Genomic DNA, 27,593 nt, shown 5'->3' with positions numbered 1-27,593 from the left:
ATAACCAATGTCATTAATCAAAATGAATGTAATACCTCTTTTATATCATCTCCCAGAAGCTTAAACTTTCTTGGGATTTTGCTCCTGGCAAACTTGCAACCATTGTAGTACATGCTCCAGGAGCAGCCAAAAGAGAACGATGCTCCACAAGCTTCAGGATCCAACCCCTGACATGCACAAGTGCGCCTGGAATTAAGAATTAGAAATGTATCTGTCATTAGTAAGTCAAATCGAGAGACAGCATAGCTGATTGAGGACTGAATTGGCAGGTAGTCGTCTTGATACATGTGAAATAAGAATCCTTAGCCACTAATTAAATTTTGTATTCCCACAAATGCGGATTATCTTGACATATGTACAAATAATTGCACAAAGTAGGTATTTTAAGAAAAATCACACCCTATTCAGTATACCTCAATAACCAAAGTTTGTGTTTGAATATGAAAATATTCGTTCTCCACTAGATTTTATGTGTTACTTACTCCTCATTGAGAGCGCATCGTCTCTGGGTGAGTGCTCCATGCTTTGTTAGAGTTTCACTTAGCTCGAGGTAGAGTCGGTCAGCCAGGCTGGGCAGTATACCCTCCCAGATCAGGATTACCACAATGATACAAGCTGTTTCGCATGTGTGGCCAGCACGTTGCCGGACCAACACAAGCAATTTTTCTTCCACACTGGATCGGCGAATGACCTGCAGTAAGAAACATCCAGCGATTTTTGAAGGAAATGCAAGCAAAGAAAGCTTTTAAGCCCAAATACAAAAAAATAAGAGGGTTCTTACCCATTTTGCTATGGGACAGCCCTGTGTACTTTTCCCTTCCTTGCCGGTGTATAGTACTTTCTCAATCCTGATGGCGCGCCCTTTTAATCCAGACCTTCAATGCAAAATTCACATTATTGAAGTATAGAGAAGTAAAACCATACAGGTTAAGTAACAAAGGCCATTTTGTTGTGTATATTTGGTGTTAACCTTTTCTCCATCTCCTCGCGTATACCAGCAACAGTCGGCGCAGACCCCAGATGAGTATAGTAAGGGCCTTCATCCTTCTCACTGATTTGTTCTAATTGTAAAAAAGGATCAGAATTTAATACTTTGAAACCAATTGATCATTTCAACTTCAAAACCGACATTATGTGACTCACCGACACAGTGGCATGATGCAATGTCATACTGTGTTTTCATCGGGGTATCCAGGAGATTCTTTATTGGGGTGTCCAGTAATTTCATAGGTGACTCAGTAAAGCTCTGCAGGAGGTTTTCCTTCTTAGGTGTGGAATCAATTCTCTTAAAGGGAAAAGTGGCTGGGGGAGCCACTGATGATTCAAATTTACTCAGGTCTGTGTTGGTTGAAAGGACTGTGACAGGTCCCGAAGATTCCACCTTGATTTTATTTGAATTAATTACAAGGGACTTCTTTTCAAACACGGGTGAAGGCCGGTACTGCTTTAAGCTTTGTTCCATTGAGGCAAGGATGCTTCCATGCCCCTTATTTTGCTCACACAAGGACTGTTGATTCTCTTGTTTGATTTGCATTCCACCTTGAACTGTTTCTCTCATCTGTAACGGCGGCTGCTGTGAGAATGGGGGCTCAAATCTGAGTCCGTTTTCAATTTTTATAGTTCCCAGACTATGTTTGGGATCACTAGTGCTATGAGAGGGAATTGGAGGGCCCTGTTGCTCTTGCCTTTGTAATGGATGCATACACGAAGCAGCGTGCCTTTTAAAATCTCCATGGGAACCTACAGGTCCCAGAGGTAGTCGAGGTCCCCTTTGGAGTTGAGTGCATGATGTCTTCAGCTGGTGCTCAGATTTAGGGTGCATCTGTGTTGATATATGTTCTTTCAATGCACCTTGTGTTAAATGAGGTTGTGACTTCATAGATGCATCTTTGAAGTCTGAATGGTTAGGCTGGTGGCAGTTGTTGTTGTTGGACTGCTGTGGTTGAAACTGTATGAAATTACTGCCACCTGAGGTTTGAGCATAGTGCCTTCCATGTTGTAGTTGCATCTGTGTTGTGTTTCTGTAACCAAAAGTTGCATGGTCACCACTCTGGATGTGTTGGCTGATGGATTCAGCGGTGGTGTTTCTTAGTAAGTGGTTGAGTTGAAGGTGCTGACCTGGTTGAGGCTGACTATGAGGTCTGTAATTTGGAGACTTCAGTTGCTGCTCTTCAAATTGTGGTGGGTGGGACAGTGGACGCTGAAGTTGACAGTGCTGTTGTTGCTTTGTTACTATAAAATCAGGGGACAATATATCCTGCAGGTCAGGGTCTTCACATAAGTGCTCTGACTGCGTGGGGTTATGGTAATGGTTGTCTGCGTGCTGACGTTGTGGAAAGTTCTGTGGCTCAGATATTTTCTGGGGTAATGGCTGCTGCATTTGAGGTGCTGCAGCGTTTGATTGCTGCCAATCAGGGGCTGTAATGCGTTGGCCTGAAGCACAGTGTGTTTGAGTTTGGACACAGTCTTGCTTTTGCTGCTGGAGGTTGTTAGACCCTTGGGTACTCTCTCTGAAAATCCCCTGTGTCTGGAACCTTTGTGTTTTGTTTGGCTCCGGCATCTGACTGTGAGCCCGGTGGTTTGTGATCTGTTGTTCTGACTGAGGCAAAGCTGAGAAGCCAGTCCACATGTCCTGTTCTTGTGCCTTGGATGATGTACCATTTGCTGGTTGCTGTGGCGAAAGAGAGCTCTTCTGTTCTGTCCAGCCCCTCTGGTGCTGAGTCGAACACAATGAGTTTGTCTGCTGAGACATTTTATCCATCCCATTTTCTAACGCTGAATGATTGGGTTGTTGAATACCGTGATCCAAAATGACTGTAGCGTCATTTCCACATTGGTTACCAGAATTTTCTTGAAAATTACCAGTTTGAATCCTGAACTGAAGACTCCTATCAGGGCCGTGCTGCTGATTTTGATGCTGATTGGACACAGGCTCCTCACTTTGCCCCATCTTTGGTATCCCAGAGTTGGGAAATGATCCAAACTCATCTGCCTCTGGTACCTGGAGAGGATCATTGTGCTCAAGGAAGGTGTTAAATTCCTGGTTGGCTCTTTCATATGCACCTTGAGAATTTGTATTTTCTGGATAACAGCATGGGTCATTTTTACTCTGTGTAGTGCTATTTGCAGTATTTGGAGGTGTTCTCACTCCAGAAAGCTGGTCTAAAGACAGCTCCTGACCAGAGTATGATGGTGGCCGCTGCTGCTGCTGCTGCTGCTGCTGCTGCTGCTGCTGCTGCTGCTGCTGCTGCTGCTGCTGGTGGTTGGCTATGTAATTGTTAGAGTATCCGTTGACTACATAGTTGACAGAGCTATAACTGTTTCCCCCTTCAACACTGCCTTTTTCTTCAGATGACTGTTGCTGTGAGTTGTTCATTTGTTCGGATCTGTTTTCTCCTGATGGTGCAGGTGGATGAAGACCATCTTCATTGGGCAACTCATCAGCCAGGGAACCATTGACAGCATCTATTTGCGACCCAGATGTTTGTGGTGCAATTGACACATGCTCAGGATAATACTGAGACAATGTTTTCTCTAAAAGATCACCTGGAGTGCTTTCTATGGTTGAGGGGGGTAATGCAACACAGTTTGGAATTGAAAACGATTTGTTCCTTGATGTAGAGAAAATATCTCCATTTGGAATTGTACAGGTCCTCTTATCTAACTTAATCTCTGTTTGTGAAGCATCGCATTCATGTTCTACTGCTTTTGTTAACTCTGAATTTTTTTCAACAAAACTAGAGCTCATGTCTTCATTTCCTTTAATCTCAGAATCTACTTTAAGTTTCTTGGCCGGGTGGGCCATTGAAGACTGCTCAGTCAGTGCATGCTTCAAATCTCCATTCATTAATTCTCCATTCACCATGCAGGATCCCTGATCGAACAGTGCTGGTACTGAAGCAGGGCTGTTGCAGGTTTCCCTGTGCCTTTTCAAGGAGTTGGCACCTGCGCTAGACTTGTAATGGTTCCAGTTTGCATCCCCAGTGATATGCAGAGGCTCTCCCTCTGACGACTCGCCTCCATTCTGGAATTTGCTAGAGATGTTTCGAGGTGTGCCAAATTGTGGTAATATCAGACTTTCTTCCGTCTCATGTCTGGTCTGTTCTGTTTCCATTTGGCCTGCTCAGAGTCCATCCACAGGGCTGCCCTCTGACTGTCCTAAAAAGGTTAAAAGGAAGGAAACAATGTTAGGTATTTGTAAAAACTGCTCTGATAAGTTATGTTCTTTTCAATAATAGGCCAAGTTTCCATTAACTGTAGTTGTAGGTGCTTTTAGCACATGTATGTGCCAGCATGTGAAGACCCCACTACTGCCATCGCCATCATCCCATATGAATTAAGGGATGTAGCATGACCCATCATTAGGGTTAAAAAGTAAAACATTTTAGTCATTTTATGTGAAAATCTTACATGGACTGTTGAAGTGTACTGTATAACTGAAAGGAAATTCATTTATATATCATTGATTTTGTTTTGTGTATCATAATTTCAAAAACAATATTTTTTCGAAAATTCAAATTTCAGTTGATCTCAAGACAGTTGTATGCAAGGTTAAAATCCCAGATGGCTGATGGAAAGAGAAGTTGTGTGCGCGTTTGCTGCCACCCTGCAGATTTTTCCACTGTCAAGTATGCAAATATAATTCAATGCCATTCTTTTTCTATGTCAAGGCTTTTGTTAACAGGAGTAATCTCTCTCTTTCTCTCTCTCTCTCTCTCTCTCTCTCTCTCTAGCTCTCTCTCTCTCTGTTTCTGTCTCTCTATTTTCATATAGCTGGGGGTCTAGAAATCTATGTATCAAATAGAGGATTAAGTAGCAAGAGTTTATGATAAATGTTCGCTTGTCTTCCCTCCTACCTAAAGCAAATGAATTCAGCTGATTCCAGGAGAGCATTGATTTTTTTTTCCGCCTTCCTTAAATATTAATGCAGGTCACATCCATAGAATCTGCAAAACAATTGCTGTGCACAGGCACAAAGAGCTGCAGTCTAATCCATCATAATTATGAGCAACTCTGCTGCAGATGCTGAGGCAGTGGGCAGCTGGTGAGCACCAATTGAATCCTAAATGCTTTGCTAAATATTCTGCCTTGAACATAAAGCTATTTAACAGTAAAGAGGGAAATTGAAGTGACGGTGGTCCTCATGGTTGGCAGCCCATGCGTGTGTGCTCACAGGCTCCTAGCTGTGTGCCTGCACACGGGACCGTAGATAAACCTGTTGTACGGATTAATTGATTCATTCAGAATGCAGAAATGTGTATCCGTTAACCGCTTAATATCATTTCCTGTACCTGGTTTCACATGAAGAAATAGCCACAGTAACAGATTTCTCTTTTCCACAGCCTCTGTTAATTTACATCATTCAATACTGCCATGTGTGTAGTCCACTTTTTAAGTAAGCTAGTCTTGTCCTTGGACATTTCTCTTTGACATTCAGACTGGATAATATGTATTTTCCTGACTTTAATTATATTCAAGTCAGTTTGTGACTAAATGCCCACATCCTGCCACATCACCAACAGTGGCTGAATCTCTGCCTTTCGTCCAATATTCATGATACAAAGATTCTACTAATTTAATTTCTGCTGTATGTTTGCTAATTTGAAGCTAAGTCTGCTTAATTGCCTGTCCTTGTAATATGTAATTTACATATTTGGCCTTCTTGAGGTAAGTCTCAAGTCACCGCTGCTAACTCTGAAAAATATGCTGTACAAACTTTGAAAACATAATTGGATCCAGGTTTCAATTTCCATGAGAGCCCCCCTGTTAATGTAAACCTACTATAGCCTACTATAGGCACTAACTGAAGTTTGGGGGAGGAGAGAGGAAAATCACCAAATATTTTGGCATGTTTTGTTCAGCATGATTGTGCTCTATCACTCAGCTTGATTATCACATCTGGAACCAGTTTTGATTCTGCCAGGAAAGCTATCATCGTCACATAAAACCGTTCATACCAAGTCTGATAACATTTCTTCAAATTCACAGTATTCATCTCAGCCAGATAGTGTTTTGGGGAATAAGAAAAAAATCCCCTGCCTTCCAGCTATTGCCATGTGACATATGATATAATTTAATTCACATTATTTCAATTAGCAACACACATACTGTAAAATATATCCATCCATCCATCTTCTGCCGCTTATCCAAACGGTATACTTAAAATATGCAAAATAACTATCATGTATTTAACTATAATCACTAACTATATATGTTATAATTATTCATTTTTCAAGGAGTCCGGAGCACTTTTACAGAAGTTCAAATGAAGAAGTAATCCTTCTTATCTAGTCTGTTCACCATTTTGTGGATTATTTCGCCCTTATGACATATTGTAAATCCAGCAACAGTGTCAGTTGCTTCAGCACAGACTCAAAATTCTTTCCACCACAATGACCGGTAGTATCACGTGGATTAGGATCTTTAAAAATAAAAAGAGTCATTCAGTTGCAGTTGTTGTACAGTTGCCTCAGTGGACCGAGATAATCAACAAAAAAAAGCTACCAAGCCAAGCCAAGCCCTGCCCAGCCAGGCAAACAAGGCAGGAATAAAGATCTCCATTCTCCGTCAATCACCCCTGCAGGACGTTAGTAGCCCTCCAGACCCCCAGTTAGTGCTAAATCTCCCACTAACAAGCCAAGCTGTTACACAAGTGTCTGGAAACCTGTCTCACTGTCACAACAGCATTCAGCTGCCTGTTAGCAGGTGGAAGCAGCAAACACGACACAATAACAACTTTCAGGTCAGAGACAAGGGACAACAAACTGACAAGTCCCTCGATTGGCTGGATAAGGAAATGGTTTTGTGAACCCAAGGTATCAATTTTCAAATAGCACTTATTTAGCTTAAAATATAATACCACAGAATTACAAATGAATTATCTTGTGAGACGATAATAGAGAGGACTCAACCTTATCACACACACATACACATTTAAAATGATTGACAATAGAACTCAAACTGATGGGAAACAGCTTTAATTCTTGTTTTGTGTACCAATCTTAACAGGTTATGGCAAAAAAAAATCACCCTCCTTATATTTTTTGATTATTGTGATTATTCAAGCATGGCACTCCCTTTAGTATGTTACCCAAATCAGATCAGGCTGCCTTGTTATTTATTAAATCGTATAGACAGTAAAAGAGAGGTTCTCTGCTGGAAATGCTTGTTAGTTGAGAGAGACTTGCTCTTTACTGTGAGATTATTAGCTTGTTTTAGAGAATCTCCCAGCGTTCTACTGTAACTGCAATATGCAGATATGTTATATCTTGTTGGTAGAAAATTAAAGACAAAAAGGAGAAATCAAAATATTACGGACCAGACCTTTATGTTTGACTGTTGCAACAGACTCTTGCAACAGTCACCATTTAAGATGTTGGAAGAACTATCCCACATGATGAAAATATGCTGTTATTGATTTGAAAATGTGGCCAGAAACAAATTTGTGCTGACATGGAGAGCATCAACGTATTGGACTTTTAAGTGAAGTCCAGGAAGGTTTTTTTTGAACCCCAATTAAAATGCACACAATGATTAATGTTTAGCCCTTGATACCTCAAATTGAATTTTGAGTGATCAGATTTCACTTCACTCTGTGAGTATTTACAAATGACATTAAATTTATGTTGATATTGATAATATATTTGAATGTCACCATATAATTGAATTTTTGTCGCCAAGAGCACTCAAACAATTGGTCAAATAGGTTTTGATTAATTTGAATGTTAACCAGGGAATCACACAGAAATTAGTAATAGTAGGAATAATTAGTAAGCAACCTTTTTATATTTAACCTTAATAAAATGTTTTATTTCTTGACGCAGAGTCAATTACTGGGGCTCATAATCAAATACAGTTACATTAACCGGAAATTTTCAATGATTCGGTTGTTGGATTTGCCAAAAATGCTCCAGCATATACTATAGACTTTAATCCAGAAGCAATTTTTTTTTATATGATTTTTAAATCAGAGATAATGATGCTGAATAGAATAAACAATTTTGGTATTTTGAGTACCCAATTCTTTATTACAATGTATATTTTAATGCACTCAGTGTCCAATCTCAAATTTAGATGTTTGTAATTAAATGGATAAGAGGGTAAGTTTAAGTTTGGAAAAAAAAACAAAAATGAAAACAATGCAATGAGGTCATCAAGTGAATTCCCCTTCTCAAACCCGTGTGACTAAATCTTTGTTTGGTCTGGCCCTCTGTAAATCAGTAACTAAGTCAAGAGTTGAACACGAGCTCTAATCTACACTCTGTGCAGCTCCGTTCCTCTGGGACACTCCAGGGTTTATAGTGGACCAAATGGAGCCAAGCAGCTTGTCACAGTTGGGTACACCCACACTGACAACAGCAAAAAAAAAAAAAAGAAAAAATAATAATAATCTTTGTGAACCTAGAACAAAGCCAGGGATCCCAGCTGAGTGCGTGATTGCCTGCAAGCACTAAACATATAAACATATACTACACTTATACATAGCATTAACTCTGCATTACTTCTGCACTTTTGCATTTTTATAATAATGTATTGTGATAACAGATATGTCTGTTAAGGGAAAAAAAAAGTAAATATATATTTACATAAAAAGAAGATTCACACACACAAGCCTTTTTTGTTCCGGATGTAGAGCATCGATATAAACCAGAGTTGGAAATGTGCAATAGTTTTCATTTGAAAGCCTACTGTCAGTTATTATCCTTTGATCTATTTTCATTTTCCTTTGGGTAGCATATGTTCACCAGGGAAATGAGCAGTGTTTTCAGTTTACTGTATAATATAACTCAATTCACCTGGCTTGAATTGCTTTCTAAATATTACTTCTTTTATTTCACTTGAAGTTGTAGTCTTTTTGTCAGAATGCTGTTTCATTTCCCACCCTGTCCTACAGCCTCTCCTGTAATTGCTCTTCGGGTTGCTTCGCACTTCTTCTGTTCAACTACTTCCCTCTACTTAGTCTATCATCAACCCAGTGCAGTTATGAACCTTGCTGCTAATGGCTGTTGTGCTGTTGTAAATCTAGGCACCGGTTGCCCGTAGCCGTAGCCATCAGAGCTATGAATTTGGTGGTATTTGTGGACAGTCAGTTGCTTTAGTTGTTTGAAGCCTAAGGGCAAGGGTGGACTTTTGGACACAGTGTGATCAGTGTAGTAAAACAATGGACACAGTTTGCACAAGAGTCATTTAAGACTTGCAGTTAATGTGCATGGCAGTAGTGCTTTTTTTTTTTTCTTCGAAAAAGACTTGGAAATTGAGCAAATTATCAACCTACAAGTCAAAGGATCTCAACATAGTTGTCACCTTACAGTTCACCCTCTTCTACATGAAAGGGAAAAAGACTTTGCTACAAAAACATGATACTCTTTTCACCACAGCAATTTAATAAGGATGAATCCCCAGTGATTGTGGTTTTGCCAGAGCGGCACATTGAAATATGAGAGCTACCATAGTTGATGTAGAGTATTTGACATGACTTGGCAGCCGAATATGACATTCACCCCTAACAACAGGTGCTGGAAGACTGAGGTCTCTGTACTTTCAGGTTCAGACATCAGTAGCAAGGGGCAAGAGCACTGCTATTGAGCATAGGTAGAGATACTGAGCAGCCCAGTACACCAAACACACTTGTGATATTCCTACTTGTTGGAGCATTAAAAAATTGCACTAAGTGACGCTACAATATTGTCGTGATTGATAAAAAAGAGCTGTCAGTAAACCCGATAGCTTGTTTACTCTGAACAAAACAAAGCTGACACAATACTGCCCCTGGTGTGTGATTGTAAAGGTATGATGTTTCCAGAATCAGTCGTTATTTTTAACACAACAACATTTTTGCCTTTAACACATTGTATATAAAGGACCATAGACTCTCATGTGCAAGTGAAACCTCATCCTTAGCAACCCCTACCAGTGTAATTAGGTCAGTGTTTTAAATCCTCTCCTAAATATAGAGCCGGACTTGCTGCTCTGCAAACCTTGTGACCTCTGACAACATTTGCACAACTTGGCATTCCAGTTGACTATATACACTCTGCATCTATCCTCCCTCTTCCTCTCCTACCTCTCCTTCTCTCTCTTTCACTAGCCATTGGACAGATGACTGGCGACACACAGCCCAGCTTTACTCACAGGTTTCTTCTCGTAAAAGAATTTCAAATGCTTGCACATGGGGCTCTCTGTAAATAGTAAAAAAAAAAAAGAAAAAGAAAGAAAAAAAGCTGTACAACTGGCCTAATGTGAAAATTCTCTTGAGATAAATGCTGCTGGGTTTTGTGCTGTATAAATATCTTTTTTTGGAGACCAAAAGTGCACCAAAGGAAAAAGAAATAACAAAAAAATATTAATGTTGACTCATTGAAGAATAAATATCTATTACAGCCAAAGATCATTCCTGCAGCTCATATTCATCTGTGTCTGTAATTGATACGGTATTAATAGTTAGCCCATAAAGTTCTAAAAGAGGCAGCCTTAGAACAACACAAATTGTTGAAGGCTGATTAAGGCAATTTCAGATTGAATATCGTATTGAAATTTTGAACAGCTATTCAATATATTGGGTTATATTTACAGTGTAATCATTTTGATGTTAGGTGCTTTGGGATATGACAGTGACACACTTTGAAGACTCACTGTTTGGTGTGTGAAGAAAAAAATTATGAGGTGGACTGGAAAACCCTTCAAGGTAACAACCCAACTCATAAGGCACAATCTGATAAAAAGTCTTATTCATTTGTGATCTTACTGTTGGTCAAATTCTTGGGCATAATAGAACAGATGTTAAGTCATGAAATGCATCTCACTGATTTGTCTTCTTGTCTGGCAATTCACACTTGTGATTTATGTCACATGGCACGGTCATAGAGCAGATATAGTGCACCGCACATGGTTGCTCACGCATTTGTAGCCGCGTTTGTATGAACATATGATACTCTCCACTGCGGTTAGGGAACAAAAGGCCCCTGTGTCTAGAGTCATTTCTGTAATCCTCGAAATTTACATGCTAGCCAGATCATGAAACATTTTATTATGAGTGCTTGGATCTTTTCTGTCACATGAACTGCACCCTAATAGTACTTAAGCCTGCAAAGAGAGCATATCTCAACAAATGAAACATGTAAGTAAAATAAAAATAAGCTGCACAGTATTCTGAACCCTGGGTCACACAGTTTTACCATTTCACTTTCTGAAAGTATGCAAACATTCAATATGTATGTTGGGTGATATTGCTATGGGAATGTATTTTATTGTGTGGTAAAAGTTGACATTCTATTGATGAAACCATTCAGTGTGCACGTTTATGCAAATACATATTCGTTAACTGTCTTGCGGACAATTATTATAGACAAGTTTATCGGTACCGTAAGGTCATGTTTACGGTGAATATGAAATATATCCATGTGTACTGCATCTGGCCAGTAAATATTTACTTCTTCTGCTCATGCTAAGCTAATTGGCTGCAGGTTATAGCTTGTATGAAAAGGCATGAGACTGATATTCAGTTTGTCTTCTAGGTCTTAGCAACAAAGTATTTATGTTGCATTTTCAAAATGTCCAACATTATACTTTAACCTAAATTTTGTTCTTCCTGTAAATTCAGCCAATATCAACACACCATCAAAGATAGGGCGAGATATTTTTAGTACTCAAAACACTTTTGCAATGTCAAGTGAAAACATTTCTGCAGTTTTCTTTCAACCCACAGAAACAAATGGCGAACACTATTAAACCTAAATCCAGTAAAAAAAATGAAATGCCTTGGTATGGCTGATCTATTGTAGTCCAAGTCTGTGACAGCCCAGACACGCCAAGCCTTGAAAATATGCAACATACGTTGTGTTTAAGATAAAATCTCTTTTAAAATCTTTGTTGCAGTATGTGGTTTCAGCACAAGTTAAGTGGCTAAAGAGGACATTTCTGCAAGAGGCGGACATTGACATTGGTGTAAATGATGTCTTTTCATGTCATTTCCACATATTGTTGCTTTAGAAGACTTGGATTGCATCAGATAAGCAGTGGATATTTTTAGATGTTTCAAAAAATGGTCATAGGTCACTTCAATTGTTTGAGATAAAACGGTAACACTTGTTTGCAGCAAAAACTGAAGGAATATTTTTTTGTATGCTCAAAATAAGTGTGGGTGGATAATAGCAGAATTTTCTTTTTTGTGTGAACAACTCTTTAAGGCTGTAATTGTATACCAACATTTGTGTACCACCTTTTCCTGAAATATCTACCGTTTGAAGTTCAAATGAAGTAGCTTCTGCTTTACATTAACGTGTGGTGAACTTTTATATTACTTACTAATGGGATGCAGATACATCTGTAGAGCTGGAAGGCATATGCTTGTGGTTCTGAGATAGAATGTGACTTATGATGCGTCCATTAATAAGGACAAAATTGAAACAAAAAAATTTGTCTCTGTCCTGTTCTACCTCTGATGGAGTTTTTTTTGATGTGTGTGTGTATAAGGTAGAGCAGTGCAGTTTCCTGTCGATGCACTGTGGCCTAATCAGTACATTGTGAAGTAATGATAGCTGGATCATGTGATGGCCTGGAGCAACATGTCTGTTTGTCTTGACTCTTCTTTCATTTCCTCTTATGCGATGTCTCTGTAGGTAGATTCAGCGCACAAGAAAGATAAAATCCCGATTCAAGAATTGCTCTCTCATTCAATGAAATACAATTTTAAAAACTGTCAAAAGTCTGACGTTACAGTACTAAAGAAAAGAATAGGTTTTTAAGCAAGCAAGTTCAGAGCGTGTGAAACCTGAGGATCTTACAAAATTTCATAGCGATGCCAAGTTTAAGATACATATACTATCTCGGTTTTCTTCTTAAGATTAGTGATAGATAAGATTTCAGTAGAAACACAAGGATGGACACTTCTGTTTGTAATTTCTTGCCTAGAGAGCTTCCTCCCCCTACATACGAAAGGATCTGTACAATCTTCATTGTTCTTTATGCCTAATGTAAAACAGATGTGGCTGACTTGTGGAGATTCTCACTCTAGTTCTTTGTGCTCCCATGGATATTTGTCTTATTGCTTTTGTGTATTTGCCTTTGACATCCCATTACTGAATATGTCGTTATTCTATTCATACACTCAATATATCGGTTAGTCTGAGCTTCCAAACATTTTTTCATACCTAAATAGGTTTTTTAGACCAGTGAGGAATAGTTTAGAAATGAGGAAAGTAGAGCTGTATGGCTTTAGTGAGTTTTGGAAAAGCTGATGTGCAAATGTGCTGCGGTTTTTGTTTAAAATGAGTAATCTTAAGGTTACATTCAAATGTCCGGCAAAGAGTTAATGCCCACTTCAAAAGTGAGAGTGTTGTTGTTTGAAGAAGCTTCAGTGCTGGGAGTTCTAACTTTTGGGCTACCGTAAGTCGCAAATTTCTTGTTTGTTGTGTTATGTGAATTTTCCTCATAGATTTTTCCTTTTGTTTTTCCTCATCATGATGTTTAGATAGCTAAACAACTTCTTGACTACTTTATGCAGTTGCTTGTTGAAATTATTTGGAAATAAGACAACAGCTAAAATAAAGGTCACTGCTGCCAAAGATGGCTGGCTGTGTTATCTGCCAATAGTGGCTAAATAACGATATACCAGTATCTCATGCATGTATTCCAATATGTTCTGTGATTAAAGCTTATATAGGCAATAATGTCGTACATGCTAATTTTGATATTGTACAACTTTATCAATTGACCTGTAGGGTACTTTTCATTCTCACTGTTTTACTACACTCTAGCAATAACTTGTGTTCAATTGCATCATTAGTTACCTATTGAAATATAAACAGCTGATATTTATCCCAATCCACGAGAAACCATTCTCATGCAAATGTCCTTATTTTCATATCGACAGCAATGCAAGCACATTCTTAACCTAACTGACATCGGAGTGTGTGGTGTGATAACATGACCTGAGGTAGAAACTGGTGTTTGCTGCAAGAGATTAGCATTTTGTTTACTGTGCCAGGGTTTTTCCCTTACTGACGATTTTTGCATAGCCTTAATCTTGCCCTGGTAATTTTTACCTAACCTCAACATCTGAAGAAGAGGTTGAATAGATTCTGCAGAGCAAGGTACCCTCCTCCTCACCAGTACTAGTAACATTTTGTCACAATTTGCAGTCATTATTGTTATATATATATATATATATATATATATATATATATATATATATATATATACATACACACACACACATATACATATATATATAGTATATATAGTGTCATATATATAGTGTGTTTTTGCCCCCCTATTTATTTTATTTCTATTTTATTTTTACACAATGTACAAACGCTTTACAGAAGATTTGTTATCATTTTCTGAGCACAAAAACTGTTATTGTGGTCAAGTGCTGAGTGACAGAAAGCTGTCAGCCATCAGCCAAGCTGTAATTTTAAGAATTAAGATTGGTATATCAATATTTTACAACACCAAGAATCTTCACAGGCCCCCAAATTGCAGTATAATGTTGACATTAGAATTGAAAGAGACAATAAAGCAAAATTTACAGATATCTTTAGATCTGCATATCAAATCTGTTCGAAAAATTGTATCTTAAAGTGTGGATGATAGCAAAGAATATTCATACATATGTACGTTTTCTGCACAAATTAATTGTTAAGCTGAGAGAAAGATTTGTGAGGAATGCATTATTCATGAAAATTTGTCAAAGGTGCAAAGATCCTTGCTCATGAGTAGCTTAGTCACTTTACTTTTAAAGCGCAGGTTTACTCCGTCTCAGTCACAAACAGGACTATATGAAGAGGGTGGCATAAACAATACAATTAAAATTATGCACAAATCCTGATATAGCTAAAAGATATACATTACTTACAATAAGTAAGAATATTGTTGAGGATATTTTAATCTTTATGATGGCTCATGTTTGTCAGTGCATAAACTATGGCTTGAAGAAAATGGAGGATGTGTCAGCAATGTAATAACACCAGAGGTTAGAAAAACCTGAATAGCAGCAAGCGTGGTTTTGTTAACAAACCATGTCTCGGAACATTTCTGACACAACTTGATGAACAGGAATTTCAGCAAAACAACCATGGAGTTAGAAAAACACGTTGGTGTGTCACCATCTTATTCGTTTCAGAATTATACCACTGCTGTATTCAGCCTTGTCTCACTGCTTTAAGAATGCTCCTGAAAGACTTAATTATTTCCAAGACTGGCATGTTTCAAGTTAGAAATCTGGAATTCTTTTTTGCTAACGCAAAGCTTGCTGAAAGAACTGCTCACCAAAGGCAACAGTGACAGCGGTCATGTCAAGTATAAACATTAGGCCTTGCTCCAAAAATCTAACACAAAACAAAAAGCATTCCTCTAAAACCTTGTCTTTAGACTGTTTCCAAGAGGTCACTTCTGATAGTAAGCAGGAGTTAAACATTAGCTCAGATCTGATGGAATAATACTCCTAAGTCTTAGATGTTTCTTGTTAAATGGGCCAAGCCAGAGGAGAAACCCTGACCTGCACCATGACTGCGAAGCCCTCTGTGTAAAGCTTACAAACACAGTCTAAACCTTTTTCTCTGCCTTCGAGCTGCATCACATGGAGACTCTAATTAAGAAAAGAGCTCTTGAGCATACAAACTCACTAACCTGCACCAAACCTCTCACAGAACTGCATTTTCTGTGCCAGCCACTTATATTCTTCCCCTTCAACTGAGATATAGTGGATATGAATTTGTAGGGAAATCTACAAGTCCTTGCTGAGAAAATTTGCAACTGCTAATGACTTGATGAGCACCAACATCTGCAATTTTTAAAATATCTACAGTAGAGATATTTATCCCTTGTCTTTTCACAGGAAAATCAACATGTTCATACTGACCAGTTGCATAATATTATGAACACAAAGGGATTATTTTTTGCCCCACTGATCCCTGTCCATGTTTGATTAATTCACATACACATTTCTAATGCAAGGCAAACTGAGTCAACCCCTTTTAGAGCTGATAGAAATTATACATATTTCAAGGCGTGAGCACTGACTTATCGATTTAGTGGAGGGAAAAATTTGGTAAAATTAGGGAAAGGGGACATAGCCACACCATCCTTACCATAAATGACCCAGTGCCTCCAACCCTTTGTCTATGCTACTGTCAATATATCTGACTAACTTGATGAACTGTTTGCAGAGCAAAGTTAATTTCTTTCAGAGTGCATGGTAGCCATGGTGACCATCTTATGAGTGCTCCAAGCCCATCTGGTCTAAACATTACCCTAGCTCTGCTGACTGCTGAATAGAACGCTGGGCTGTGGTGTGCACATGTGCTGTATATATCCTGTCAGTAAATCAATAGAGCCACATATTCAGTAGCCTACATTTTCACTCGTGTCGATCAACATGTTTAAAATTGCATTTGAGGAATATGTTGAGGTACAAAACCGTTACATTTTGTTCCTTTCTTTTTGATACCAACAAATCAAGAGCTTTGTTAGCTATGATTCTTTCCAAGCCTCAACCTTGTACTAGCTGTTAATGCTTTTATATCCCCTACCTCTATGTTCCCCCAAAAATCTAATAATGGACAAATGTAGCCTGCCATGTCATGTTTCTTCAGCCCACCCTCTGGACTGCAAGCTTTACATATTACTCACGTACAGGCACGATTACAAAGCAAATAATTATTTTCTGTTCACTATGTCCAAATTGTGAGCAGTTTCACATTAAACAGGAATTGCAGATGATCAAACTGTCAAACAATATGGCATTGTATTCTGTGTGAATGGGATAGAGCAGACTGATAGATTTTACTGATGAGAAAAAATCTGAGGCGGGGCAAATGGAACAGTGGTTGATCAAATGATAACCAAACCATCCAGTTTCCTCTTTTTTTCAAAACCATAAAATACTCTAAAGCCCAGTATATTCTGGCTAAGTCATTTTTTTTTTTTATGTTCTCTTTGGTCATCTGGAAATTGAATGACTTATTATTACTTCTCTCATTAGTTTCTAAGCAGCCTGGCCTAAGCCACTGATGCTAAGCTCCCCTGCTCTCCAATGAGAGCGAGGCACGTGATTCCCATTGAATTGAAGACACAAATCCTTCTTAGTTTGGAATATTTTCTGTGATTTGTGGCATCAGTTTGAAATAAGTTATAGTTCCATGCAATATATCAAGAATGACAAACATATTTAGCAAGTATGTGCTTTCAAGCGATTTCGCTGATTTAGAGTTCACCTCAGTGAAATGCATTGGATACGACTTTTGTGTTTTTACGAAGTTTAAGAAAGGAAGAAAGGAACATTTTTTTTTGTAGCTGCCATCGTAAGTATCCGAATTTGATGTGAAATCATACCATTCAAACAAATGAAAAAAAAAAACATGCAAACCAGAGCACTTGTTTATGTGGAGTTCAACCTGAGAGACACAGATAGTTTACATTCCAGTTATATTAGTAAAACATGACTTGGAACCTGGGGCACAGAAGTAGCCAGTGGTGTCGTTCAAAGCCTTCGGCAGGGTAAAAGCTTCTGTATGACATTCACATCCAGCTGTCCGTCTCTGTGCTTCCTTGTGTGGACAGCAAGGGGGCCATGGGGCCTAACCTTTTCATTGACAGCTCCTCCAAGCAAAATGCATCCATACCTGACAGCCATTTTAGAAGAAGGCAAAGAGACCATCAGAGGCAGTTCTTTAGATCACTTCTTTGAGCTTTACGGACCATGTGACAGGGTGTTAACTGGGAACATTCCTATTCACATATCAAACTAAATTAGCCAATTTGATATCAGAAGATGATGTGTGTAAAATAGGCTGCCATGCTCCTAATTCTAAACCTTCTTTTGACTTCTTGGGATTAGACTTCTTGAAGAAACCTCTTGTGTCTGCTGATTTGATTTAAATGCATCTGACTGACCTCCGATTCTTGAAGGTCCGCTCTTCTCCACACATTCTTGTGATTATGCCGGTGTTTAGCAATGCTAAGTTTTCAGTATGTCCAGCGATGGAGAGAAAACAGCATTTTCAGCCTCTCTATGTAAGACCATACATAGTTACTGTATTTCACAATTACTTTTCGTTTTGGGAGGTTCCAAGTCGTAGCTGAAGGAAGTTTTCCAGTGTATGCTTCCATGCCGACAAGTTTGAATATAGAGAACATTCGTCGATCAGATTGCTGTTCCGCAGGGCTGAGCCGGTCGATGATAAAAGAAGCGAGTTGATGAAATCACCCGATACGCCTAAAAAGATGCAGCCACTCTCGACTGCCCGCCCAGCAATGTTCAGAATCTCACCTGCACACAATCTATTTACTATCATGGGCGCATAAACGGAAAAACGTGCTGCTCCCGCCATTGCCACGTTAATGAGCACAGACTCGTGACTGTGCCGCCCAATTTCTTTTTAAACTCCTCGTAGTGTAAGGCAGTAAAAGCACCATTCAAGAAAATTGTACGAGAATATCGGAGCGTCCTGGTGAGCGGCGGTAAGCGATGCCGTTCGCATTGGCACACTTATATAACATCTCACTTGCCTCTCTCAGCGGAATGCCAGGATAGTGTTTGTAAACAGAGCGACCATGTGCGTGTGCTCACGTGGAGAAAGCCTTTGAGTTGCTGCCCTTGCTGTCTCACCCCTGAGGGTAAACCCTGACATCGATACACGCTCATAGGGCCAGCAACACTCCTCGAGGCATTGTGCCACTCCGAAAGTCTTATCGCTTTTATTCCGTAATTATATCTAAGCTTGGCTAACAATATTTTGTAATGGTAGAAGGCAGGCGCAAATTGTATTTGGAATGTAAACGTAGACGCTGATAACATTTTGTATTACCGTCTCATAAAATATTATTACTATGATGTAATCGTTGACCAATGAACCTTCTCAAGCCATAATAATCTCTCAGGTATGTCATGCCCAGAGACTATTAAAGTGTTGTTTTTTGTTTTATTTTTCAGTAAAAAAATACAGTACACTTGGATTGCATTTTTCCTGATGCACTATACATGCTTTCATAATGGACTTGTGAGTGGGCAAAGAGAACTGTCCACTAAGTCATTAACCAAACGGAAAGCTTATGCTTTGTAGAAATATCAGGCCAGAAAGCAAGAGGCGTGTGCCTATTCAAAAATATCTAGTAAATGCGCATTTTGCATTAGGCTTTAAGTGCTTGTGCTTTGGATGTTTGTTTCCCTCAGCAGGGAAACATTTTGTGTCATTAATAGCTTATTTACTGAAAAGGTATACTGGAGGCTTAGTACAATATAGCAGGAGAACTTCCCTGTACAAAACTCTGATTGTGGTTTTCTGCTTCTCCCCTTCTCACTCTATGGCAAAACAACCCGCAATAGGCGAACAGAAAAATCAATATTGAAGAAATCAATGTAACACTCTGTATCGCCATTTTGTCTCAGGAAAACAGTCAGCAGGTAGTGCAATCTAAAATGTCTAACCTGCCACTGACTTGGTTCCTCTGTGTCATTTGTACAACACCCTTTGAGTGGAAATATGATGCTAGAGCTGGTCGGAGTGGGGTCAAAGGTGAAGGCTTGGGCATTGTAAGTGGACAGCATTGTTGTTGAACGCTATGGCAACTGGACATTCTTCCTAAAGGTGATATTGTCTTTGCCCTGAGACTGACAAAAAAGGGGACTTGCAGCCATGTTTAAGAACCAATCCAACTGCACAGCCTCATCTGTAGGTGTGGACAGATGAGAGCTGCTATGTGAATGTGATTGATCTGTTTGGCCCTTCCCCCACTCAGCCCCCTACAGTCCCATTAATGCTCTGATGCCTTTTCAGCGTCTGATGTAACAGAAGCCATGCAGATACTCATTATACCACCTCCAGTAGGACTGTGTGTTTCTCCACTTCTAATTATTAGATTGAGTTAATGTTTCATAATGATTCACATTATTAAATTATGCGCACTGTGCAGCTGAACACAAGAGATGAGACACAAATGGTGCATTCATGCTCCCTTTACTAGTGTCTGAATTGAGCCGACCCTAAAATGCAGCGGTGCGGCCGTTGGAACTATTGCTAAAGCGATGGTTGAAAAATAAATCAGACGCTATCCTTTCTCTTGGAATGGATTCATGGTTTCTTCATAGAAATGCACATTTTTCTCCTGGCAGATTTCATGACTCTTACATGTGACATTATGAGTGGATCAGCACACAAATATACATATAGCATATTCACTCACACACTCCAGCGTGGATCACTTGAGCTCATGCAGCCATAACATACTTTAACCATGAAGAACCCCCCGACCCCCGCCCCACCGAATCACTCGTGTTGACACGGCATAGTTAAAGACCATGCTCGCCGTATCAAAACACAGCCTTGCCATTGCGTCAGAGGGCTCTTTTTTTTTTTTTTTTTTTTTTTTTTTTTTTTTTTTTTTTTCTGTCCACACATGTTGAATTAAATGGCATCCTACGCTATTACAAGGAATGTATACGTAGCAAAATAGAGTGAAGTTTAACTTTGCAGAGGAAACCGCTTAATTCCTTGAAGAATCCATGGCTGTTAGAGAATAGTGCTCCTTTTTGTTTGTCATCAGCAGGTCACATAACAGCTTTGTGATTAATCCTCAAGTCATTTGACAAGCAACTGGCCCTTTGTTGTACTTTTCCACAAAACAGTTACTATACTTCGTTGTAGCCAACACCATTCAGATATCAGTATTTTATTTGAGCTCTCTTGTGGCAAGAATTGTTAAGTTCAGCACTGTGTAGCTCAAATGAGTGCTTGCATAGACACTACTTTAACATTACACACCCTTTACTGTTTTATTACACGACCCAGTTAAGGCTCAGCCATAATTCTCCACCTTGCAGGCATGCAGTACTTTTCACCTGAGGCCATACTGGTGCAACATTTCAACTGTAGGCAGTAGAATACACAAGTCCAATACACAAACATGAGGCAGCCCTATTTTATCCTAATGAGCCATTGAGATGTTAATCTCAAAGTAGCACTTAGTGAATTGAAAACAACAGCAACAACAACGACAACCAAAAACTAACAGCAAATTAGTGTTTTAGTCATTGACATAACACCTAACAACCATTAACACATTCATTTATTAGTTTATTATGGATATAAGGATCCTTTTTTCTCAAGTCTGGGACCAAATACAATATACTTGTCACCTATATGAGTTGTACTTCACTAAATCTACCATTCGGTGTGCCTATTAGTCTCACATTAAAATTCCACCAAAGACACAGCATGTTTATTTCTGTTCGTTGGCAGCAATCAATAACTTATCCTTCAAAGAAGACCAACAAAATGCACTAGAGTTTGAATTCTTGCTTTCCAAGTAAATGGTGTGTTGAAAAATTGAGTTTAATTTCCTTTAGACTTTCTAACGATTTCTGCCAATACTAGTCTTTGACACAACAATTCTCCTTCTTAGCTTTTCCTTAGGCTTTGCCTTTGTGTCTGCTTGACATTCAGTAGTGAAAGCAATGAAGGCTGATTCAAAGAGATACACAAAGCAAGAAGGTATTCAAGCTCCACTGCTGTGCATACACTGTGCACTTACAGCTAGATACGTCCAGTTTGGAATTTTACTCTCTTACAAAGAGCAAATCCACACAGAACAGCACTAAAAGACATACAAAGCCAGAGAAATTCTAGTGCTAATGAAGGCAGCACAGACTACAGCTGAATATATTTCATGGATTGTAACATTTTAGTATAGTAATAACATTTAATTACACATAAATGTTGAAAACGCATTTCCTTATAAAGCATAAATTCACCCATGTGGGAAATCATCTATAATACGTTCCCAAATATACCTGACAAATAACAACTGCAAGGTGGAAATGTTGAGAAAGAAGGGAGTCATTACACAGGCTATTTTAGTTCTGCCTAAAGAAAAATAAAACTACACAACAAGCAGTCTAAGTATACCATTTTCCACGATGCAGTCAAAAACAGTAAGAATGTTGACTGAACACGGAATTCACAGGAATACACAGAAGGTGACTCTCAGTTTGGCTGGCAAAAAAAGAAAGAAAATCGTCAGCCATGTTGGAGTAGCTTTTATCTAATATCCCCTCCTTATTATGTTGGCTTGCTGTTACGGTGGGGGACATTTGCTACATCTCACCTGATACGAAAAGCGACAAAAAATACACACAATGTCAAAAACGAAAAAGATAAGCAGACATTCAGCCCTCTTAGGAAATTCTCACCTCCTTTTACGTCCCTCCACTTTGTAGAAATTCCAACAAACCGTCGGGTGCTTCTCTTTAACAAATCCTAAAGGGCAGCCATCTTGCCTCCTTCTGTTCTTCTATGAAACAGACTATCCTCCACATCAATATTCATGCAAACCAGTCTGACGTCGGCTCTCATCATCAGGAGAAGCCCGGGTGTCGCTGTTTGCCGGCCAGAGAAGCACACTCATATGTGACCTGTGTAAGCCAAGAGAGGCACGCAGACTGGACAAAATCGAGCGAGGAGGACAAGGGGAAGAGGCTTGCTTTGATGGCAAACTCAAATAATCACAAAATCACTTTCCTGCTGAGTCTTTCCCACACAAAGGGACAGGTTTTCTTTCCCCCTCTTTCTCCCTCCTCTCTTTTTCTTCGTCCCTCAGCCGCACACAATAGTGAACACTATGATGGCTGCCCTCAAGCTATGGAGTGGATTCAGAACAGGAGTCCATCCCCCACTTTTTGTTGAATATTGCACTGGTCTCAACTGTCTGACTGTGGCAGAGCAGAAGATGCCTCCACCCCCTTTTTTCTCAGACAGGAAGCCAAGTGACTTAAGTTTTTTTTCCCTCCTTTTTCACCCAGTATATCTTGACTTCCCTATTTCATTTTCAGTCTTTATCTCTGGTAGGTTACACAAGTTTTCCTTCCGTGTGGCAATAGCACTTATGTTTGTAGGGGAATTACATCAACTGTTAGACGCTGTCCGTTTGGAGTACAACCAGTTGAGCAATGCGTACATGTTCAACGGCTGTGTCTTATTTTGGCACGCCTTGGCCGGTTGGCCGGCTCATTTTTAGGTCGAGACGTAAGACAACTCCCGGGCCAACATACGAGTATCATATTTTTCTTCATGTGTCCAACAAGACCCCACCTCCTGTTGACACGGCCACGTGGGCTTGAAAGGAAAAAGAGCAATGTGATAAGAAAAAAAAAAGCAGCTCAGAGTGCTTAAAATTCAAACTCAGGTTTCTCCCGGTGTGTAAAATAACATGTACTAAAACTCTTGCCAGTGTTAGTCAGAAGAAACATCTACGTTAAACATGTAACCTCCAATTCATCTGTGCTGAAATTTGCATGATTTACCATCTTGATGTGTGTTTCACTTTTATTTACAACATCTTGAAAAATGTACTCCGCACACTGCTTAGCTTTGTCTGAAAATAATTTGCCTTACTATTCGGGTCAGGCTTAAATTGAGACCCCACCTCTTCTCCTGCAGCCACTGTGTAACTGCAGTGACATTTGTTGACTCAATAGTTTCAGGCCCAGAGCAGAAAAGGAGATTTGTTTTACACAGAATGGGGGAGGGGTAGAGGCAGGGAGAAAAAGGAGGAGCTACTATCTGTAGCACAGACTCTGCAAGGACAAAATGCAGTCTCTAGATCTGTCTTTTTTTTTTAGAAGAAAAAGAAACACCTTGTTTGTCACTTTCAGTTATACATACAGTACAAAATCAGACCGCTTTGCTTAAACTATCGTAGATGAATCATGAGTAGAGGGCAGCTAAGGGTTCTGTGTTTTGCACAACACCTAAACTGGCAAGGAGGAGCTGGGAATCAAACCAGGAATCAAACCAGAAATGTTCAGTTTCACAGCCAACTACCGGTACATTAACCCCCTGAGCCGCACCGCCCCTTCCATCATCGCTGCAGATGCGTCTGAAATGGGGCAGAGCTGAGCCATGATGAAGTCGTACTATCAACTGTTTCCTAAAGCAGTCTTCGTCTTCAGAGAGTCTTACGTTGAACACTTCATTGATCCCTTCCTAAAAATCCATACAAGTCACAGTGACGTAGATAGAGATTTTTAAACTTTGACATTTAATTTGTGTAAAAAAACAACAAAAAAAAACAACATTTGCCATTGTGTTTGTCTTCTTCGAGTTATTTATAATGTCCATACAGTTGATCACTGACAATTCTCTCCCATTTCCATTTCTTTCCATGTCAAAAGATATTTAGTGACTGTGTCTTCTGTGGGAAACACTTCTGACTGTAGCATGTCTATGCTTGTCCTTTGCTGGTAATCCTCATTTGCGCAGATTAAAGTAATGGAAACTGCAGGCATCCCTGTTGATGGTTAGAGAACTGACTGCAAAACTTCAGTCTCTCAATAAGCTACAAGTATCAGATGGTCAATAAATACAAAGTAAGTGTGTTTTCTGTATCCATTCACTGCTGTCAAAGCATATTCTGAGCAAGGTAGTTTACCTACCACTGCATGACAGAGGTGTCCTACAGATGTATGCTGCAGGGCTTTCGTGGTTGTTTGGACTGGTCATTTTTCTTCCCTCTTTTTGCAACGTGTCTCTGGGGCCTCTGCTACAAAAACAGTCTGGTAAAATAACCCCTTAAATGAAAAGGGAAAAAAGAAATGTTTTATTAATGTCCAATTTTGGCATCTCTGTAATCAAATTGTGGGAGAGAGGCTCAAAGTTGCAGTTTTGTTTTGTTCCTCTCTGTTGTTTATTTATTCATTACTCTTCGCATTTGCTGCCACAGCAGCCCAGCAGCGCAGTTATTTTTAATGCGGTGCATTTATCAGGCCATGTATCTTGCATGCAACTTCAGCAAAAAAGCTGTATTGACTTTTGCCATGTATACTGTCAGTGTCAAACAGCAGAGCTCCTTGTTTGAATGCTACTGTAACTCGTAAATCTGAGATTATCTTGTCATTCTGCTCACCCTCCCACCTTTCAAAGGAATTGGGGTGTGTGTTACATCACCTCTTCTGTAAACACAGAGCCACGACCCCATGCTGACCCAGGGTCATCAGAATTTAGGCACACTTGTCACTTGAATGATTTCGCACCTAGAAATGAGGACGAGCACTGAGGAGGGACTTGAACTGGCAGGATTCTGCTCGGCTCCCGATCAAATATCTTGGGTTTTAGCTCTGAAATGACCTTACCTTTGGATAAATCCAGTCTGGAAAGTAAGCAATAAAATACACATTAGGGCCTCTGCTCTTATTTCAACTTGTGTTAAATGCATGACATAGTCACACGATTTTGACAAAAGTCAATTTAATTTGAGCAGTAATTTACATAATCACCATTAGGTGTATAAAATGCGTTACAATGAAGGAAAAGGAATGTTGTTCTTGTTTTGTATATAACAGTCGTTGCAAAAGTGAGTGATAAATCTACTTTTCCCCCTTGCTGTCATTTGTTGCAAAACCGGGAATAGCCAACTTTAAATCCTGTGGTGCTGTTTCCTTTCATAATCAAACATCCAGAAAACACGCATGGATGTGGATAAAAATGTGCCTAGAGGAGGCTGCTTATGTAACCGTATCTGTATTTAAAGTTGGCCATTAATGAGCCTTTAAGCTATATAAAGAATAGAGCTCTCAGTATTCATTTGTTGGTCTTGTCCGCACGGAGTTATTTAGTTGTGTGAACATAAATATGACTTTATGACTTTATGAAAACTTTATAGAGCAACCAATGTCTTCTCAGTTAGTTACAACCAAATTCATCTTACTTTGGGGTTAACAGGTTTGCTGTACACATGGCCAAATACAGACCTAAACACTGTTATCTTTTTTGGTAAAAAGTCTGTATACTTTTGCTTTCCCAACCTCTGCATGCTTTGTGATCCGCTTAAACAAATAACATACCAGGCGATCTGATCAAAAAGATAGTGAGCTCGTGAATAGAAAACAAATGTTTTGTTTTTGTTTGTTTTTTTAATGATTTTTTTTTCGTCAATAGCAAACACAGAAATGGAAATGATTATGACATAGTTAATTAAAACGCCACGTGAGTACCACCAAATTCCATTTGTAACTAATGTTAACTCGTAAAAAATGGTCTCAAATAACCAAGAGTTTTTTTTTTTTTGCAAGGTAGATGAGTATTTACATGTAGGGAGGTGGAGGTCCAGAGCAGATTGGCTCCTCCATTCTTTTCAAATTTTGGCAGGGCATTTACAATCGCCTCCAAACTCCTCTGCAGACATAAATGGCTGGATCTATTTGGTTTGAGCGAGGACAACGATGGAAAGCAGCCAATCAAATACGGAAAACCTAGTAGGACAGTAAATCACTGTAACGTGAAACCTGAACCATAAGTACAATCTAAGGAACCAGCACTGGTTGACTGGATGTTTTAAAATAGTCAAAAAGAAGGAAAACAAAATCTTAATTCATTCTACAGTCATTTGTGTATAAATGTTTTCTTTAAAGGATTATAAACAACTGTGAGAAGGGAAAGCTTTCCCAATGTAAACACCCTTGCTTCCTGGAAAAGTTTTGTTTCTCTATTTGGTGTTGGATCATTTAGTTCGAAAAGAGGTGGAGACTGATTTGCAATGAAGGCAGTGATTTACAGCCCTTTTAGCATTGGTCTGAAAATGAAAGAGGAGGATGACATCTGACACGTGACAGAGCCACTAGGGCTCATCATGAAGCCGGGCTTCTCACATGAACTACTGGGATTAGCACAATACTCTCCTGGGGCTATCTAAACACACACGCACACACACACACACACACACATTGGCACGCACACACACTAGCTCTTTATGTAGGGTAATAAGTAGGAGTCCTCTGCCTGGGCCAATACACAAGCAACAAGATGTCAACCCCTGCTGCCCCTCCACCTGCAGTTATCTTAGAAGACAAGAGAGAGTCGTTAGTGTGTGTCTCACATAGCCCGATTGTTTAAGGCACAGCGGGGGATCCGGGGCGTTTTGGTTGTGAGGGAGTTTAGGTGGAATGAAAGCACCCTGGAAAGCGCTCATTTTAATCTTCCTGATTTGCCATTTCTATTTACTATATTTTCCCCTGCCTATCCCTGTTACACATTTCCCTGCAAATTCCCAGTACCAAGACTTTTTGTTCCTCTGCACAATGCCTCCCTGTCCGGGGCTCGTGTGTCATCTAACGATTGACAGAGTTCCTCCTTGTACACAGCATGGTTGGAGAAGGCCAATCATGGCCTGTCACTGTTCCCGTGGCGACCAACTGCTTCTAAGAGGTTTAAGAGCCGGTTCCCGCGTTCAGACTGCAGGTGCTTCCATCCTCCCTTGACACCGCCCCCTGCTGAAGCCTCTGTGGGGACAGACCTCTGTTAGGAGTGGGAAAGTCCTTTTTTTCCAGTGTGTGATATATGTTCTCGCCCATCTCTCCAGCCCTCTATCCCCCAGGGGTATATTCCCTGTGTCTCCAATCTGTCTCGTAGCTGTCTTTCAAATACATTTTATGTTTCCATTAAACAGTCAGGATCATAATTTATCACACTGCCTTACTCCCTGCTCCTCTACTACACCTTAGAAGTTAAAAACTAGTGTTTCCTCCACTCGAGCCTATTTAATTACTGTCATGTAATTAGAACAACACTGTGGTTATTGAAATAATCCCAGTTCCCAAAATGGTT

The 27,593-nt window shown here is 39.6% G+C and overlaps 1 protein-coding gene across 1 annotated transcript in view; it reads right to left on the bottom strand.

Annotated features, from left to right (window-relative positions):
- The window catches only part of tet2 (tet methylcytosine dioxygenase 2), a 28,593-nt gene extending 6,012 nt beyond the window's left edge, over positions 1–22,581 (bottom strand). Inside the window, exons 1-6 of the mRNA XM_086157235.1 lie at positions 22,187–22,581; positions 1,144–4,158; positions 971–1,061; positions 782–875; positions 483–691; positions 36–186 (exon numbers count right to left, since the gene is read on the bottom strand). Coding sequence (XP_086013361.1) covers positions 36–186; positions 483–691; positions 782–875; positions 971–1,061; positions 1,144–4,114 — 3,516 coding nt within the window. The 5' untranslated portion in view covers positions 4,115–4,158; positions 22,187–22,581. The remainder of the gene's footprint in view (positions 1–35; positions 187–482; positions 692–781; positions 876–970; positions 1,062–1,143; positions 4,159–22,186) is intronic.
- Positions 22,582–27,593: the final 5,012 nt, after the last annotated feature.

Source organism: Fistularia commersonii, chromosome 12, assembly GCF_037954325.1.
Source record: "Fistularia commersonii isolate RoL2024-O1a breed Wild chromosome 12, RoL_Fcom_v1.0, whole genome shotgun sequence".
NCBI classification, from domain to species: domain Eukaryota; kingdom Metazoa; phylum Chordata; class Actinopteri; order Syngnathiformes; family Fistulariidae; genus Fistularia; species Fistularia commersonii.
The sequence above is the reverse complement of the archived record's forward strand: the minus strand, read 5'-3'. Positions and strand labels throughout refer to the sequence as shown.